The 17,155-nt window shown below is 34.5% G+C and overlaps 2 protein-coding genes across 2 annotated transcripts in view; one reads left to right on the top strand and one right to left on the bottom strand.

The window, feature by feature from the left end:
* Window positions 1-3,017: 3,017 nt before the first annotated feature.
* Window positions 3,018-17,155, top strand: part of LOC120134529 (gibberellin 2-beta-dioxygenase 6-like) — a 50,527-nt gene continuing 36,389 nt past the window's right edge. The window contains exons 1-2 of the mRNA XM_039150955.1: window positions 3,018-3,023; window positions 9,426-9,430. The gene's annotated coding sequence lies outside the window, so the exon portion shown is untranslated. The remainder of the gene's footprint in view (window positions 3,024-9,425; window positions 9,431-17,155) is intronic.
* LOC120134531 lies at window positions 7,779-14,906 on the bottom strand. Its single transcript, XM_039150956.1, has 9 exons — window positions 14,770-14,906; window positions 14,056-14,645; window positions 13,662-13,761; window positions 13,348-13,404; window positions 12,825-12,942; window positions 12,144-12,226; window positions 8,878-8,939; window positions 8,643-8,751; window positions 7,779-8,077 (listed from the first exon to the last, which is right to left on the bottom strand). The coding sequence occupies exons 2-9, from the start codon at window positions 14,319-14,321 to the stop codon at window positions 8,021-8,023; spliced, it is 852 nt and encodes a 283-aa protein (XP_039006887.1). The 5' UTR covers window positions 14,322-14,645; window positions 14,770-14,906; the 3' UTR covers window positions 7,779-8,020.

Genomic DNA, 17,155 nt, shown 5'->3' on the forward strand with positions numbered 1-17,155 from the left:
ATGTGATGATACTACCAAACTGTGTTATATGCGTCTTGCTCATCTTAGTGAACGTGGTATGGCTTAATTACATAAAAGAAATCTGTTGCATGGTGTTAAAAGTTGTAAGCTCGATTTTTGCAAGTATTGTGTTCTTGGTAAACAGACTAAAGTTCATTTCAAGACTGCGAAGCACACAACTGAAGGGATTCTTGATTATGTGCATTCTGATGTATGGGGGCCTTCCACGACATCATCTTTGGGTGGATATAGGTATTATCTTACTTTTATTGATGATTTTTCACAGAAAGTTTGGGTGTACTTTTTGAAACAGAAGTCTGACGTTTTTGAGAAGTTCAAGCTGTGGAAAGATGAGGTCGAAAACCAAACAGGACAAAAAATCAAGTGTTTGCGGTCTGACAATGGTACGGAGTACACAGATTCACAGTTTCTAAACTTCTGTAAAGAGCATGGTATTAAGAGGCATTTTACAGTGCGCAAGACACCACAACAGAATGGTGTTGCAGAAAGGATGAACAGATCGTTGAATGAAAGAGTAGATGTTTGCGGTTGAATGCGGGGCTTCCCAAACACTTCTGGACTAAGGCTGTTAATATGGCGTGTTATCTTATTAATAGATCGCCAAAGGCATCATTGGCTGGGAAAGTTGTAGAAGAGGTATGGAATGGTCATGATGTTACTTTTGATCACTTACAGATTTTTGGTTGTCCTACTTATGTACATGTACCTGCTGATGAGAGATCTAAACTAGATGCAAAATCGAATGAGTGTATTTTTCTGGGTTACAAGAAAGGTGTCAAAGGATTCAAGTTCTGGGATCTAGTTGCGAAGAAAATTGTGATCAATAGAGATGTTGTTTTTTATGAACATCACATTTGTCAGCAAAAGAAAGACACGACAATGGTGGATTTTGAGCAGTTTCTAGTTGAGAAAACATAAACATCTCAACGGACTTCTGGTGGTTCCGCCAGGGATGATTTACAGGATTATAGTCTCGCCAGAGACAGGGAGAGACGGACGAATATAAAGCCTTCGAACATATTGGGTTTTGAAGACTTGGTCTCTTTTGCACTTACTATTAGCAGTGATGATCTGGTTACTTTTCATGATGCAGTTACTAGTCAGGAAAACGACTAGTGGATGGCTGCCATGGTTGAGGAGATGGAGTCTTTGAATCACAATCGTACATGGGAGTTAGTTCGCCTTCCTGAGGGTAAGAAGCCGTTTGGTTGCAAATGGGTGTATAAGAAGAAACCAACAGTAACAGAAAAAGATGAGGAGAAGTTCAAGTCTCGTTTGGTAGTAAAGGGTTTTTCACAGTAGAAAGGAGTTGATTATGATGAAATTTTTTCTCCTGTGGTCAGGCACACTTCAATCTGAGCAGTACTTGCATTGGTGGCTAGTTGGGATTTGCATTTAGAACAGATGGATGTGAAAACTACTTTTTTGCATGGTGATTTAGAGGAGCAGATCTACATATGGCAGCCTGAAGGTTTCACTCAACCTGGAAACGAGCATTTAGTTTGCAGATTGAAGAAATCTTTGTATGGGTTAAAACAGTCTCCGAGACAATGGTACAAAAGGTTTGACTCCTATATGATCAAGATTGGCTATAAGCAATGTGAGTATGATTGTTGTGTCTATGTTAAGAGCCTTGATGATGATCCTTTTATTTTTCTATTACTGTATGTTGATGATATGTTAATTGCTGCGAAGAACATGGTTGATGTTATCGATTTGAAAACTTTATTGAGTCAGGAATTTGATATGAAAGATTTAGGTGCTGCAAAGAAAATTCTTGGAATGGAAATTTGCAGGGACAGAGACTCAATGAAACTGTGGCTATCTCAACGAGGTTATGTTGAGAAAATGCTAGAAAGGTTTGCGATGAGCAGCGCAAAACCAGTTAGCACTCCATTGGCGAATCACTTTAAGCTCTCATCAGAACAGTGCCCTAAGACAAAGATATGTCAAAGGTTCCGTATTCTAATGATGTTGGTTGCTTGATGTATGCAATGGTATATACTCGTCCTGATTTAGCTCATACTATTAGTCAAGTTTGTAAGTATATGTATAAACCTGGTAAGCAACATTGAGAAGCAGTCAAGTGGATCTTTCGGTACTTAAAGGGTATTGTGGGACATGGAATTGTTTTTGGTGGTCAGCAGGATAATCCTTTGGTTGTAGGATATGTGGATTCAGACTATGTAGGTGACTTGGATAATATAATATCTACGACAGGGTATGTCTTTACTCTTGGTGGAGGGTCTATTTGTTGGAAGTCTACTGTTCAATCTATTGTGGCACTATCTACAACTGAAGATGAATACATGGCAGCGATTGAAGCTGCAAAAGAAGCTTTATAGCTTACTGGTTTAGTGAAGGAGTTGGGTGTTCAACAAGGTGGAATTCAGTTGCTTTGCGACAATCAAAGTACTATTCATTTGGCTAAGAATCAGGTATATCGTGCTAGAACTAAGCATTTTGATGTAAGATTTCACAAGATCAGAGAGTTGGTTGCATCTGGAGAGATTTTGTTTCAGAAGGTACATACTGATGAGAATGTCGTTGATATGTTCACCAAGCTAGTTACGACAAACAAGTTCAAGCATTGCTTGAACTTGTTGAATGTTTCGAGTTATTAAAGAAGTAAGGTAACCTAACCCACATTGAATGTTTCCTAAGGGGCAGTATATTCGCCAAGGTGGAGATTTGTTAGGTATGACTCATAAATATACCGGTAAAGAGGATAGAGGATGGAGTGGAGTGAGTGGAGTGGACATCAACTGTCCTTACAAAGAAAGTCTCGTAGTGGGAGTTACGATTATGTGGGTTGGGGGTACGGGGTCTGCGTCCCCGCGGTATGGTATAGGGTTATATTTGTAAATATGTACCAGGGTTTATTTATTATAAATAGAGATGTAACCTAAACCTATGAGACATTGAATAAAATTTCTAGCGCCGCTTAGCTACCGATGACGTAAGCACATTGCTGAACCTCGTTAAAATTCTTGTGTTCTTTCGTTTTTCTTTACCCGATTCTTCAACAAGGACATTGAAATCATGGAGAGAGAACGGGGAATTGGAAGAGAAAATGATCGAACTGTTGGGTCCGAGATGTCCCGAAGAAGCACCAAAAGCACCAGATTACGGAATCAACTACGAGGAAGACGAAGAAGATGAATTGCTTGAAGTAGTGAATTATCTCAGACGGTGTTTGCAGATTCAGGACCGTTTGATTAAGATGAAAATGGTTAAGAGTTGCTTTGTTGGTGCTGATGTGGTGGAAGCCATTATTAACCACCTTGACTGCGACAGAAGAAAGGTAAATCGAACTCTGAATCTCAGTTCAGTTGATTTCTAAAATAACTAATGTTAATATCAATTAAATCAAAAATCGATAATCTATCGAGATGTTGTAGGGCATTGCAACTGCGAAGATGATGGCTCAGAAGCACTTCATCCACCATGTCTTCGGGTTGGGAACATTCTATTCTAGAGTTTATATATTCTTATATATTTTAACGTTTATAATTCTAAACTTTACAATAATTCTAACTTTTAAATTCTGGGTTTATATCTTATATTCTAAATCTTAAATATTACAAACAATATTAAAATAGATAGAGTTGTACAATTTATGTTTTATACAATTTGTATAGGGATAGACGTGTGTCGGGTCAGGTAGAATTATTGTTCTATCTGAATCTGACTCAAATTTTACATCTCTCACCCTTCATCCAACTCGACTTAAAATATTGACTTGATATAAATAAATATATAATTATTATTTTTTCCGATAAAATAAGGATTTAATTAAAAAAACATAGATAGAGATATTATCTTATATATATATATATATAATGACAATCATATTATTATTCTGAGTCGGTTTGAGTTGAATTTTTTCACTCGTACCCTAAATCTGACCCAACCTTATCTTTTTTTTAATAAAAAAAACAACTCGACAAAAAACTTAATCTTATAATATTATGTTGTGTCATGTTAGAACTTGTTGGGTCTGAACCCTATGCCCATCTTTATATGGATATCAAATAATTTTTCTAATAAATTATAATAATATAATGTTGATTTCCTAACACTCAAAATGAATTAACTAATTTAATTATTTTAATTTTTGTGTAGGGAAAATGATTTCGAAAAAGGGAATCATTATTATCGTTTCCTTGAACATGAGCCATTTATTATGGGATGTTTCAATTTTCGAACACTAACAAATGATAATGAACCAAAGCAAGCATCGTTTATAGCTGATAGACTTTCCAAGCTAATGTTGGCCATTGTGGAAATGGATGGTTATGTATCCAATAACAGACTCCATGTCGATTATCTTGCCATCAGCAAAAGTGAAGAATTCCGCAGGTTTTTTTTTTAATTCATATTGTAGAAATGAACATTTTAACTATACTTATGAAAAGTTAACATTTTGATCTAAAATGTTAAAGTTATTGTTTGTTAATTTAAATATTTTTATGTACGTTTATATTTGAGAGTTAAAAATAATTTGGATCGAGATTCTTAAATTATCTTTCAATAGTAACTGAATAAATCAAATGAATTGAATATGAAATCTCATTGTTGTTATTGTTGAAGCATGTACATTAAGTTGGTTCCTGATGTACAAAAGATCAATCTTTAATTATTCACTCCAAATAAGAGTTTAACCTTCTTCTTGAACTTATACAATGCAATAGTGATCCATGTTGTAATTAGCATCGGACACCCTGAAGGAATACTCGATAATAAAGCCTTTTTCTTAGATTTTCAATATGTAATAGGAGGATACCCTTATTCCCCTGCACCATAGAGAATGGAATATTGAGAAACAATTGGAAGCCTCCTTATTCTCTAACCAAACCCTTTTACAAAGAAGACCGACGTCTACATGTAAATTCTAATTCTACCGATTCAATTGTCTTTCCTAAAAGTTTAGGTCAAATTACTATTTTCGTATCAATATCACACTCAAAATTCCTTGTCATTTAAAGGAGAAAATAGGTTGGGTCAAGCGGTAAGGAATTCTTGATATCACCTAGGGATAGAGTCAGGATCGAACATTAAAAGGGGTCATATTTCTGGATTTTAAAAATATAAAGGTTTATTAAGTATTTAAACTCAAATTTTAGAGGACAAAGCTTAATTTATCTAATACTAAAACTTAAAGGACTTAAATTGCGATTAGATCAAAATATTTGAGATGGGCACGACCCCCTCCCCTCCCCTCCTTTATTTTCATCCATGATGATCTAAAAGAAACAATTTTGAGAACCTAGACTATGTTTAGGGATATGATCTAATTCGATTTTAAATATAATCGGGATCTAATACAATTCTCATACATCAAAAGTCTAATTAAAAATTAGGTTAATTTTTCGTTTTTAAAATTTGCAGCAAGAATGCAAGATTCTTATGTGGCATAAAAGTTTGGTTCGATCCTTAACATCTAATGAGAAATTTTAACCATGTTTGTGATATAGACCGAAACATAACACTAATAAAGTAGAATGACCAAATTATATAACATTAAAATATAGGGACTAAATCAAATTAAATATAGTAGGGATGAAAAAATATAATTTAACCTAAAAATTTTACTTTATAAATCGTGGAAGCTCGACTTGTTTTAATTTCATTTTAAATTTGACAGCAAGTTCCGATGAAACTTAATCCATTGATTCATTTCGGATTATGCAAAGGAACAAGATCGAGCCCGAAGCTAAGGTTTTTCACAGCCCAGAATGTCCAAGAAGAGCTCAAAGCTGCAGCTATGGAGTACTTTCAGAACGAAGGGATAGAGATTGATTGGGAACTAAGAACTGTTTGCTTAACGCGAATAATCAGGTGGTGAGCTTTTTTTCCGTTAAATTGAATCCTTAAATACAATTCAGCGATGAGATTAAAATTGACATTGGCCTTTTGACGAACAGGTTCAGTGCAGATTTTGGAGAAAATTAAAGGGAAATCTTGGAGTGGGTGTTGAATTACCATCATCTATCAGGATTATGACTGGTCTGGTAATTTGTGACTGTCCCTTGTTATCACTTAAATCATCACATGTAATTAATTTTCTTTTAAAAAAAAATTCAATTCACATGCATAAATCCAAAACGGTTTCGTATCGATATGCATTGGTTGGAAGAATTCTTTGTGTATATGGTACCTCAAGGTCGAAGGTATTCAAGTAATTTCCGTACTTTTAGGGGATGTTTGGTTCAAGGATTGTGGGATTCTCATGTTTGGTTGGTTGGGAATCTCATTCCCGGTAATGTTTTATTACCAATAGTAGATTTTTTTGGGTATATTACCAGGAATGTCATTACCTCCCTTCCCTTAGGTATTGTAACATTACCGGCGTTTTGGACTAAAATGCCCTTAAATTTTTATTTTTTTACAAAAATATCCTTCTTCTGTCATTGAATAATAAAAATTCTACGAAGGTTAAATTACAAATTTATCCTTAAATTATTTTAGATTTACAAAAAAAAATCTATAATTAAAATTTTATATAAAGTTCAGGGGTTAAAAAATTTACCCTTTCATTAAACCTTTTTTATATTTTTAATGTTGTAAACAAATATATATAAATATTATGAATTTAATTTTTTAAAGAAAATATATAAATATTTTACAATTTGTAATATTATACAAATATATAATAAGGACAATTTGGTCAAATATACATTCCAATAATCTTTTATTCCTTTAACCAAACACGGTAATCTTACATTTATGCTAAACCAACCAAACACAAAATACAACATTCCCAATAATCATATTCCCTAGTAATCTTTTATTCACACTGTTAATCTTACATTCCGTGAACCAAACGCATCCTTAATGTAAAATGTAAGTTCCATAAGACGAATCGAAAAGTCTAAAATTTAATTTAATGGATCCAGCTCAGTTGGTAGAGCACAAGGTTCTTAACCTTGAGGTCGTGGGATCGAGTCCCACGGAGGGCATTTCATAATTCGGAGGTCTCTTACGGAAGCTGCTCTTAACCTGGTGTTGGGGGTAGCCTACTATCTTACCTCCCCTTACTCCATATATATGGGAAAAAGGGACCGCCATTATATGATTAATTTGTATAATTGATGTTCGATAATTGACATTTAATACATCGACTTTGAGTTTAACCATTTGCAACTAGAAATGACTAAAATATTTACATTTTACGAGTTTAATCTGTTTTTATCATATCAAGTTACTTTTTTCTAATTTAACAAGATTAAATTTATGAAGTAGAGAGTTGAGATCAAAATAAAGTTGAAAAGCGAATAATTATAAAATAATTGCACATATATTTAAAAATAATCATTATAATATCATTCTCTAATATTTTCAATTATTTTTTTCTTTCGAATAAAAAAATGTTTATATCAAGAGTGAAATTTTAGATTATAATTTGATACAAACTAAGATCAAATGAAATTATGAAAGTCTTTAATTTTAGGTCAAGATCCAACCCCTCGTATCCATCCCTATTTGCAACGTTCAATTAATCAAAACGTTAACAATCTACATCATACAGATAAAATTCAAATTTCGACGGTTTTCATCTCCTTTATACAAAAAGAAAAATGTTACAAAAAAGAGAAAATCATCCTAACTCAGTGAGTTGACATTGTTGACCTGATCAAAGTGTTTCAAATTGGTCTAAATACCGAAACAAGAAGATAACAAAATACAAGTAATTACATCAATAAAAAGCACCTTTACAAGATGATAACTAAACCTGTTAGAGATTTTTTCTTCTTCTTATTTTCTGTTTTCCCCCCTCCATGGATCAAGGAGATGATAAGTGGTCTGCAATTCTTATTAGCTGGTGCTTGGATTTTGATATCTTGTGGGTAACCATTTTCAAGCTCCAAAAATGGGGGATCTCTACAAGTTTATCCATGGTGGAATCGTACCAGCTCCCGAAGGCATTTACAGTCAAATTTTCTTTTTCTAATTACACGAACCAGATATATCCAAACTCGATCTTGACAGTTCCATATCAGCACCTTGGTTCCTGCTTGAGATGGATCCCGCTTGACGAGCCAAAAACCATCGTCTGGGTACACAAGGAAAAGCAAAACAAGGTAACACATGTATGCACCATAGCGATTATGTTGATCAAAATAAGAAAACATTGATAAATCCAATCTATTGCCTTGTGGTACTTATTTCCTGCCGTTAAATCGACATTAGAGTATATGGGGTTGACCTCGAGATGTATATTCAATCCTAGCCACAACCCTCTCCATCTCAAGAGCAGCAGGATTCCATGATAAAGTTCATTACTCGGTCTATGTGACCTAACAACATGCAAAGATGACTACATGCAGAGCTGGAATTCATCAACGGTGCAATACAAGAATACTGGAGTCAACAAGTTCTCAAGCAGCTTGTGGTTCCATGATGAAATTTGAAATCTAAATGCACGTTAATGAAGATGGAAAACATGAACAGAGTGTAAGACCAAAAGAGATTGATACTCGGATCAACCCAATTAAATAAATTTAATGACAGGCGCCGTTAATTGGATATATTCTGACTTCTGGTGTTTTATATGTGATTCCACCTTTTGTGCATCAATCTCAGCACATGCAACTAAATCAATTTAAATGCAAACCTACCTGAGGCAAGGCATTAGTAGCTCCAGGCAAGATGATATTTGCTAAATCCTCATTAATAGATATGGGCAATGGTGGCCTATGGCTCATTAAACCTGGTCTACCTCTCATGCTGCAAGAAGTCACAGCTGAAAATTAATAATCCAACACATGGGAGACAGCAAACACAATGAATAATCAAAATGCTTGCCAAAGGGCATTAATCACCACTTGGCAATTATAAAGAAAATCAACGCACTTGTTTAGCATTGCGGTAATATTGTTCCTCGCGTGACAAAAGAGATCGATGTTATCCTGTAACTGTTTATAAAAGCTTTATTCAATAAACCAACCTCGAAATACTGTTAACAAAAATCACACATGATGAGGCAATCACATACAAGATTTAAAGAGCACTTTGGAAAGAATAATAAATAGAATCCATGACACCTCCTTCGAAAGACGAGTCCACTTGTAACAATATGCAATGGCCAGGGTGGATGCAGGAATACATTTCTTATTTCTTGTCAAATAGGGTTAGTACCCATACGAGTGAAGGAGCACGAAATAGTAAAAGTAAAACTAGAGACATACAGGCCAGATTGTTGCTATGTACTACAATGAAAAACCAGATTGGCTGAAATCACTGACATGTTATATGCCACCTTAAATCGGTTATGTATAATTTTCCCACTCCCAATCTAAAGCCATCAACACTAATCAATTAATAAAGGAATCATTATCACCTTAGTTAACCTCTTAAACTTTACAGCAAACACTAACGTAACTTGCAGATTAAAAAAGTAGCATAAACCAAAAGGCATAGAACTCACCGCATTAACAACTATTATTTAATGCATGATTGCATATTTTTTTGATAGAAGTTGGAGGTCTCATTAAAAACTTCCTTCGTATTCGTTCACATACTTAGAAGTAAGTTAACGAACATTGAAAGGAAGAAAAGAGTACCTCATATTTTATTAATGATAATACCCAATACAAAAGACAACACGGAAAATCCTCCTATGGTGATATACACCATTACAACAAACACCTTAAACTCTTAAATCCTCATCCAAAGCCAAAATCGAATCACCTTAAATCTAAATACACCTCCATCAATGGATCAAAAACAACACAAAAGAAATTAGTTGACCCTTATTTCCATATGTAATGGGATAAGGGGGAGGTATGATAGTAGGTTGCCCCAACACCAGGTTGAGAGCAGCTTCCGTAGGAGATCTCCGAATTATGAAATGCCCTTCGTGGGACTCGATCTCACGACCCCAAGGTTAAGCTAAATCAAAGCCAATATAAACTAAATCAAAGCCACAAATGGAGAGACGAGATCTAATGAGATTCGTCTTCTTTAGGAGCCCAAGAGTTTGGTTTGAATGAAGGCTCTATCTCATGCACCATAATCTTGAAGGAGTTGTCACCAACCTTCAATTCCATCGTCGCATCAATTCTCGCCTCAGCATTTGTGAGGACTTGAATTTTTGCACGATGAAAGGATGATGGTGATTGACAACTTTCGTCGATTGCTAGTAAATGACCCCACTTATCAGCAATGTTCTTGAAAGTATCCCAATTCCATGTGTGAAAAGAAACACCCTCGCAAACTAACCATACTCGACGACACTCCATTACCAAACTCTCTGACCAAGCTTTGACTATGGAGAACCACTTTGCGAGAGTCTCTGATTTATCGATCTTCACACTTCTCAATGAAGCAAAATCTTCGAAAACCATTAATACCGCATTTCCAGCAGCTCTCATTAAGAAGAAGCCAGTGAGGCCCTTCGCATGCATTTGTCTAGCGAGATGACCGATTTTGATAAACTCTTTGCACCACCCAACTATACAATTGCTCAACACGTGAAGTTTTTCTTTATCTATAACGCCTTCAACTTCATAAAGATCCTTCCTCGAATCACCTTCCATCTCGGACTTGCGATGAACAACTGTCGATGACTTTCTCCAATAGGAGTGTCGAGGTTTGAATTTAGCAAAATAAACACTAATTTTGCTTCCATCGATATGAGAACCATTCATTTTTGAGATTGTTCTCTTTGCTTCATCGATTATTGCGAAGCGAATGAAATCAAAGCGAACTCCTTTTGAATTTCTTTTATTTGGAATAAAAGCATCAAGAACCCGACTGTGGGAGCGAAATAAAGATCCAAACCTCTTCCAGTGGATGTTCTCTGGTAAATTATCAATAAATAACGTGTAGCATCCAATCTTATCATTACTGCACCCCTTTGAGGTGGACTCCAACAGCATCCTCTCATATTTTTCCCCCGCCGCAGTCCTACACTACTTCTCTTTAGCCTTCTCCACTATCTTCAAAGTCGGCGCTTGCTGCTCCACTCTCTGTTTATGAAGCTCCGATTCCGTAACCTTCGGCACCAAAATCTCCACTCGATTCACCTTCTTATCCGGAATTTTCAAACTTTTTCCAACCTCTTTATCCCCACTATTGGACTGACGGCCAGCCTTAGCCCCGAGAGCTGCGGCTTCAACCCTCATCTCATCTTCTTCCTCGCGTTTCTTGGTCACCTTTTCCTCCAACACATGGACATCAGAACTTGATGGACGAACTTCTTTAGGAACGAAAGTTGAATCTGCTGTCTCCCTCCCAGTTGCAAGCTTGTAATCGACAGATTTCTTTAAGGTTTCTGCATCTTGCACAGCTTCTCTTGCTTCCCTTAGTTTAGCTGAAGACTCTTTAATGAGCTACTCAATATCAAGCCTTGTCTTATGCAATTTGTAAGTGAACCGAGGGAATTAACAAGGCGATCAAATGCCACAATAGCAGTTCGTATCTTGGAAAACCCCGCCTCCACAGACTGCGAAACCGAAGCATGTTCTGCAACTAGCATAGGCTTTTGCCGAGAGGACTTGTAATGGTGAGGGGTAGCAAGACCCACTTCAAGTTTCCGGGAACTCATTTCTTTTGTTTTGCTTTATCGTTGAAGAATAGCAAAGGAAGAAAGGGTGATGAACAGAACTAAAACTGCAGCTAAAGATCATCGGCGAACGTGGCTGACTTGATTGCTTTGTGGAGAGACGACAGACGCAAGGAGATGGAGAAAGTAAAGATAATGACTATACTGCTGTTGTAGTTCGCGCCGTCGTCGGAGAAAAAGAAAGAAGCGTCGCCAACAACTAATAGTCAAAGGGCCATGTCCAAGATCCACTGAGTTGTAGGCTCTCCCTGGTGAAACGAAGCATAGATCCTTGATGCTGGCGTCGAGTCGAAAAAACCTGGAAGTTTTGGTGATCAAAAGCCACCGGACGTGACGGCCGGTGCGTCGTCTGTCGGCGGCGGCGGGTGGCTGATGACGGTGGCAGACAACGGGTGAATGTCGGAGGAGAGAAAAAATTTCAAAAACGCCTGGGGGAATTTGAAATTTGAAAACGCGGGTTAGAGAGAAGCTGGAGCTTCTCTCACTAACACGTGAAGCTTTGCATGATTGCATATTGACGGCCAAAGAAATGTTTGAAGCTAGGGAACGATACCTTGTATGCAGAAAGATTGGACGCGATTTGGCTAAGAGTTTGAGCATTTTGCTTCAAAAGATGCATAGTTGTACCACAGATCCCTAAGAACATACAACAAACAAGCAGATTGAACATTAAAACAATACATTTAACCGCAAGCCAGAACAGTGAAATCAAAATCCTACTGCTTACATTATAGCACAAGCAGGCATAATTTGCTTATTAAACACTAAAACTTCACCACAAACTAAAAAGGGAAGGGAAGAATAACATATAAACAGAAGGAAATAAATAAACAGAATTTGTTAGATAATTTCAAGGAAAATGGACACTAAAGCCCAATTTAGAACAAAATTACTTTAATGATGCAAATTGCAATAGACAAAGTTGGACGTACTTAAGCATCATAATAGAATTTATATACGCAAACTAAAATTGAATAAACTCCTTAGCTTTATAGTTAAATGCCACAGGTGTTTAGGCTGTGCCATTATTTTGCTGATATTCAGAGTATGATCAGCTACTTCTCTGAAGCAAGCTGCTATATCCATTCTTTGACCTCATAAAAGAAAGATCAATCTCTATTCTAGTTATACAAATGGGAGATTCGGATAAATACTGATAGAAAGACACTAAATAAAGTTATCACAACCGAAAGAAGGATATCAATACTGCTATGTGTTAATATAGAATACAAACCTTCAGAAGGCATTCTTTCATTCTGGTCCAGATGGTGCATCATCAGAGGATATGCAGCCATGGTTTGTGGCAGAGATGAAGGCATATTCATCTTAGAAGATGATTCCACCAGCTTATCCTGAAGAAGTATGATCTTTATGGGTTCTTCAATCACATTATATCATAAAAACATTGGCTGTTTTCAGGAAACTAAAACAGGAAACCCTGTCATGGCATTCAACTTAGCAAATTGAGATACATTGAATTTACTTCCTGTTAAATTTTAGCTATCATTAACAACTTTGTTTGTGAAATGACTTGAAAGAAAGAAAGAAAGAACATAGGCAATCAAGAAAAACCTAATTCAACTTGAAAAATGAAAAGTAGGAAATTGCTGTTCCTTGTCAAATTCAAGCCTTAAATTTTATATTCCACCATCCATATTCTATGTGCTTCAAGAAGTTTAAGTATGTTTAAAATCATTTAGAGGGTAAAAGAATCTAAGAAATCAATAACTATTTCACAAAAAAGTTCATCAGCATACCTTTCTATTGTTCGCCTTTTTTCCCAAATTATGTTCTTCAGGCTTCCTTCGCTTTCTCTGTCAATTTCCGAGAAGTATAAGATAATTGGTTAAGCTGACACATTTTGGTCCAAGTTCTCTAGTATAGCTAATCCTGAACATGTTTCATTAATTGCACATTTCCAGTTTCCACCGCCATATAAAAACTAATAGTCTTATAAACCAATTTTCCATATGCAGACTTAGAATGAGAGCATATATCACTTGATACAAGACAATAAAAGTTAATACAAAAGATGTGAGGAAATCATCATTTAAAAAAGAAGGGAGCTTACTTGCATCCACCTACACCTCAAAGCAACATCACGAACGGTTTTATCACGCAAAGTAGCTGCAATCTTTATGTACTTCAAAATATTCGGCTCCTCTTTATATCTATATACATGTACAGTGAAATATTAAAATCAGCACTTAAATCTTAAGCTCAAAAACAAGTTATGCCTGATAAGTACCTCTTTGGAGCAGTTCTATCATAAAAATCAATTGCAAAAACACACAGAAATCCTACTAACACAACAAGGGGATCTGTTATTTTATATTAACTATGAAAAATTCAACTACCTACTTATATTAATGGTTCAGGCTTCTAACACTATCATATACAATAAGCAACCGAATACACCTCTAAAAGCTCTGAATAAAAAAAGCAAGAAGAAATTATAAACATACTTTTCAAGGCCATCCTCCAATATATATTGTTCGTCAGCAGACCACTCGGCGGCCAACCCTGTATCATGCTTGAGCCCTGCAACAGAATCTAGAAGGAAGGAAGATCCGGAAGAGTTTACCGGTTGGATTAAGGCAGGAGGGGTGCTAATGAAACTGGAATTCCCCGGAAAGAACATGGGTGGTGTTGCAAAGTAACCGTCCATCGGAATCATGTCGGAACTACTGCTAAAAGCAGCTGATTGGAACTGTAAAGCATACCGGTTCATAATGGATGCTAAATCTTCTTCATGATGGAGCACATAACTCGATCATCATGTCAATTTTTTCCTAACTTTCCACACAACTCAATAATCCACTTTACCCAGAAATTCAAACTAATTATAATGTGAAAAAAGGAACAAAATGATAGAAAAACTTATTTCCTTTTCCTCATCATCATACACTGTCAACTTCCTTCAAAAGGGTATCAAACTGTTTCTTGTTAATTTCAGCTAAACAGAACCCTACAATTGAAGCACTCGCATAAAAGGACAAATTACCAAAAAGAAAAATGTCATGTCAATCTCGGAAACTCAACCCCAAACCGAATCCTAAAAACAAAAGAAACCCCATCAATTTGAATTGGATACAGAAGAATCTAAGGTCAAAAACGACACGAAGAAAAAAACAATAAAGGACAGATACAGAGAGAGGATGGAGAGGGAGGGAAGTTACCTTTTCGTGGGCAACTTTCCGACGAAACCCTTATTGGTTGTGCCTTTTTCCTTCTCGCTTCAAAATTCAGGGAATGGGGTTCTTTGCTTTAGAGTAGTATCTCCATTTTCGTTGATGGAGTGACAATAGATTAGCTTTAGACACCTCTACCCATAGAAAGTGAAGCTCAAGGCAAAACGATGTAAATTAAGAAAACTAAAAAAAAAAAGTTTGGGCTTTTCTTGGTTTAATTCCACCAAATATCCTCGAGATGTAATATATAGTATTATAAATTAATCATCAAATTTTAAAACATTCTAATCAGATCATCAAAAGTATTATCAGCGTATTAATTAGGTCTTTCAGGTAAATCTAAAAATAAATTTAAACATTATATATAAGACCATATATGATATTAAACATGTTGATTAAAATAATATTTTATTATTTTTTGTGTTGATTTTAAGTTTTTATTTTCTCTTATGACGAACTCCATATCAAGTGTTCTGAGTCTCATTCTGTTTTTACTTATTGACAAGTTAGTTATATCCTAATATTTAATGTCCATTTTTTATATAATGTCTAAAAATTTAAAAAAATTGAGAGTTTAAATATATTCGATCTTACTTATTTATATGTAATATATAATAATCTCGATACACTTTAGTTTAATCGATAACATTTATTATCTTAAGTAATTATTAATCTGAAAGAAATATTTGGTGTGATATTAACAATTTAGTGACTCAATCATAACATCTTCAAATTGAAAGATTAAAAAGGCATAGTTTGAAGATATTGATAAAATTAACCCCTTCTTTTAAATTTTGATAAATATATAATATAAATATGGGGTGTATAATTGAAATTTGCAGATCTTATAAATCAACAACAGTGCGAATCCCCCATAAGAGCATTTGATGCCGATTATTATGGACTCTCCACCTTTCCTTTTTTATTGCCTTTATTATTATTTTTTATACGTTGTCTTCTTTTAACTGGGACTGTGCCTTTCTGTTTCTGTTTCCATGATTTGATTATCAGATTTTCCAGCAAAAAATCAAGCACCTTTCATTGATTTCAAGGGTCTACATGTATTAATAAATAAATAAAAAGGGTCTACTTCATGAAAAAAATATTTTTTGGTTATGAGGATCAATTAAGTTAAAACACATTTTTAATATACTTTATTATTTTAATAAATTTACACTATTTCTTATTTGTTATCATCTTCTTGCTTTCATCAACATCATATTTTTTTAATTTTTTTATAATAATTAAATATTAATTCAAATGGAGTTAATTCCCAGCTTCAAAAAATTTATTGAGGCATGACTTCAGTAATTTGAATGAATATTTGAAGATATATAATTTTAATATGAAATAATTTAATTAAGTTTAATTAAAAAAGCAAAATGTAACAAGTGTAAATTTAGTAAATTTCTATTTATAAAAATGGTTACCATTTTTCAAATAAAATCATTCATAATGGATTAATAATTGATTAAAGGACTTACAAATAATGCTATATTTGGTAAATTCATAAACATTGCTATATGCATATGGTAACAAGTTGTGCTGTGGAATTAGGAAACATAATAATGATTACATAAAAAAAAGTTTTATTGATTTCAATTTGAAACTTTATTTTTGTTTTTTCTTTAAAAAAATTAATTTAATTTTTTTAAAGATAAAAAGATGTTATATCTTTCAAGTAAGAACAAAGATTTAAATTATGAAATTATAAAAGGAACAAGTTGAATTAAGAGATTCATTTAATAATATACTTAACCTTGAGGTCGTGGGATCGAGTCTCACGGATGTCATTTCATAATTCGGAGGTCTTCTACGGAAGTTACTCTCAACCTGGTGTTGGGGGCAGCCTACTATCTTACCTCCCCTACCCCATTACATATGAGAATAAGGGATAACCATTTTTATAATATTTAATATCAAATGTTGATGGTTGTAAAAATACACCTATGGGCATGGATGGGCCTTTCAAAGGTCTAAAATTCATACATTTTAAGCCAACGCCTCGACATAATAATGAAATCATTATCAATGCATTGGGCCTTTTATGAGTTAGGTATAATATAACAACAAGAGTTAATTCATTATATGTCCCCAAACTATTGTTTTATTCTAAATTAATCTCTAAACTTTTGAATATTCTAACTTCATCAATAAATTTTGACCCTTATAAATTGATCCCAAACTTTTAAACATTTCAATCCATATTAAACTATCCATATGCGCTAATCATTCCACTTGTCATATAAACATTGATATGTATTATGTCCCTTGATCTCATTATTTATAATAAAATTAAAAGGTTCTTTAGTTTTTTTCCTTTTTGTTATCTTAATTTTTTTACAATACAATTAACATTTTTAAAGGTTTTATT

The sequence above is a fragment of the Hibiscus syriacus genome, unplaced genomic scaffold, assembly GCF_006381635.1.
Source record: "Hibiscus syriacus cultivar Baekdansim isolate YM2019G1 unplaced genomic scaffold, ASM638163v2 tig00110597_pilon, whole genome shotgun sequence".
Taxonomy (NCBI): domain Eukaryota; kingdom Viridiplantae; phylum Streptophyta; class Magnoliopsida; order Malvales; family Malvaceae; genus Hibiscus; species Hibiscus syriacus.

What these genes read in the sequence shown, in the direction of transcription:
- LOC120134531 (XM_039150956.1), bottom strand. Translation starts at nt 14,321, where the DNA reads ATGAACCGGTATGCTTTACAGTTCCAATCAGCTGCTTTTAGCAGTAGT. An exon ending in AAAAGGCGAACAATAGAAAG is followed by an intron (nt 12,943 to 13,347) that starts GTATGCTGATGA and finishes ATACTTCTTCAG; the next exon opens with GATAAGCTGGTGGAATCATC. An exon ending in CTACTAATGCCTTGCCTCAG is followed by an intron (nt 8,078 to 8,642) that starts GTAGGTTTGCAT and finishes TTGTGTACCCAG; the next exon opens with ACGATGGTTTTTGGCTCGTC.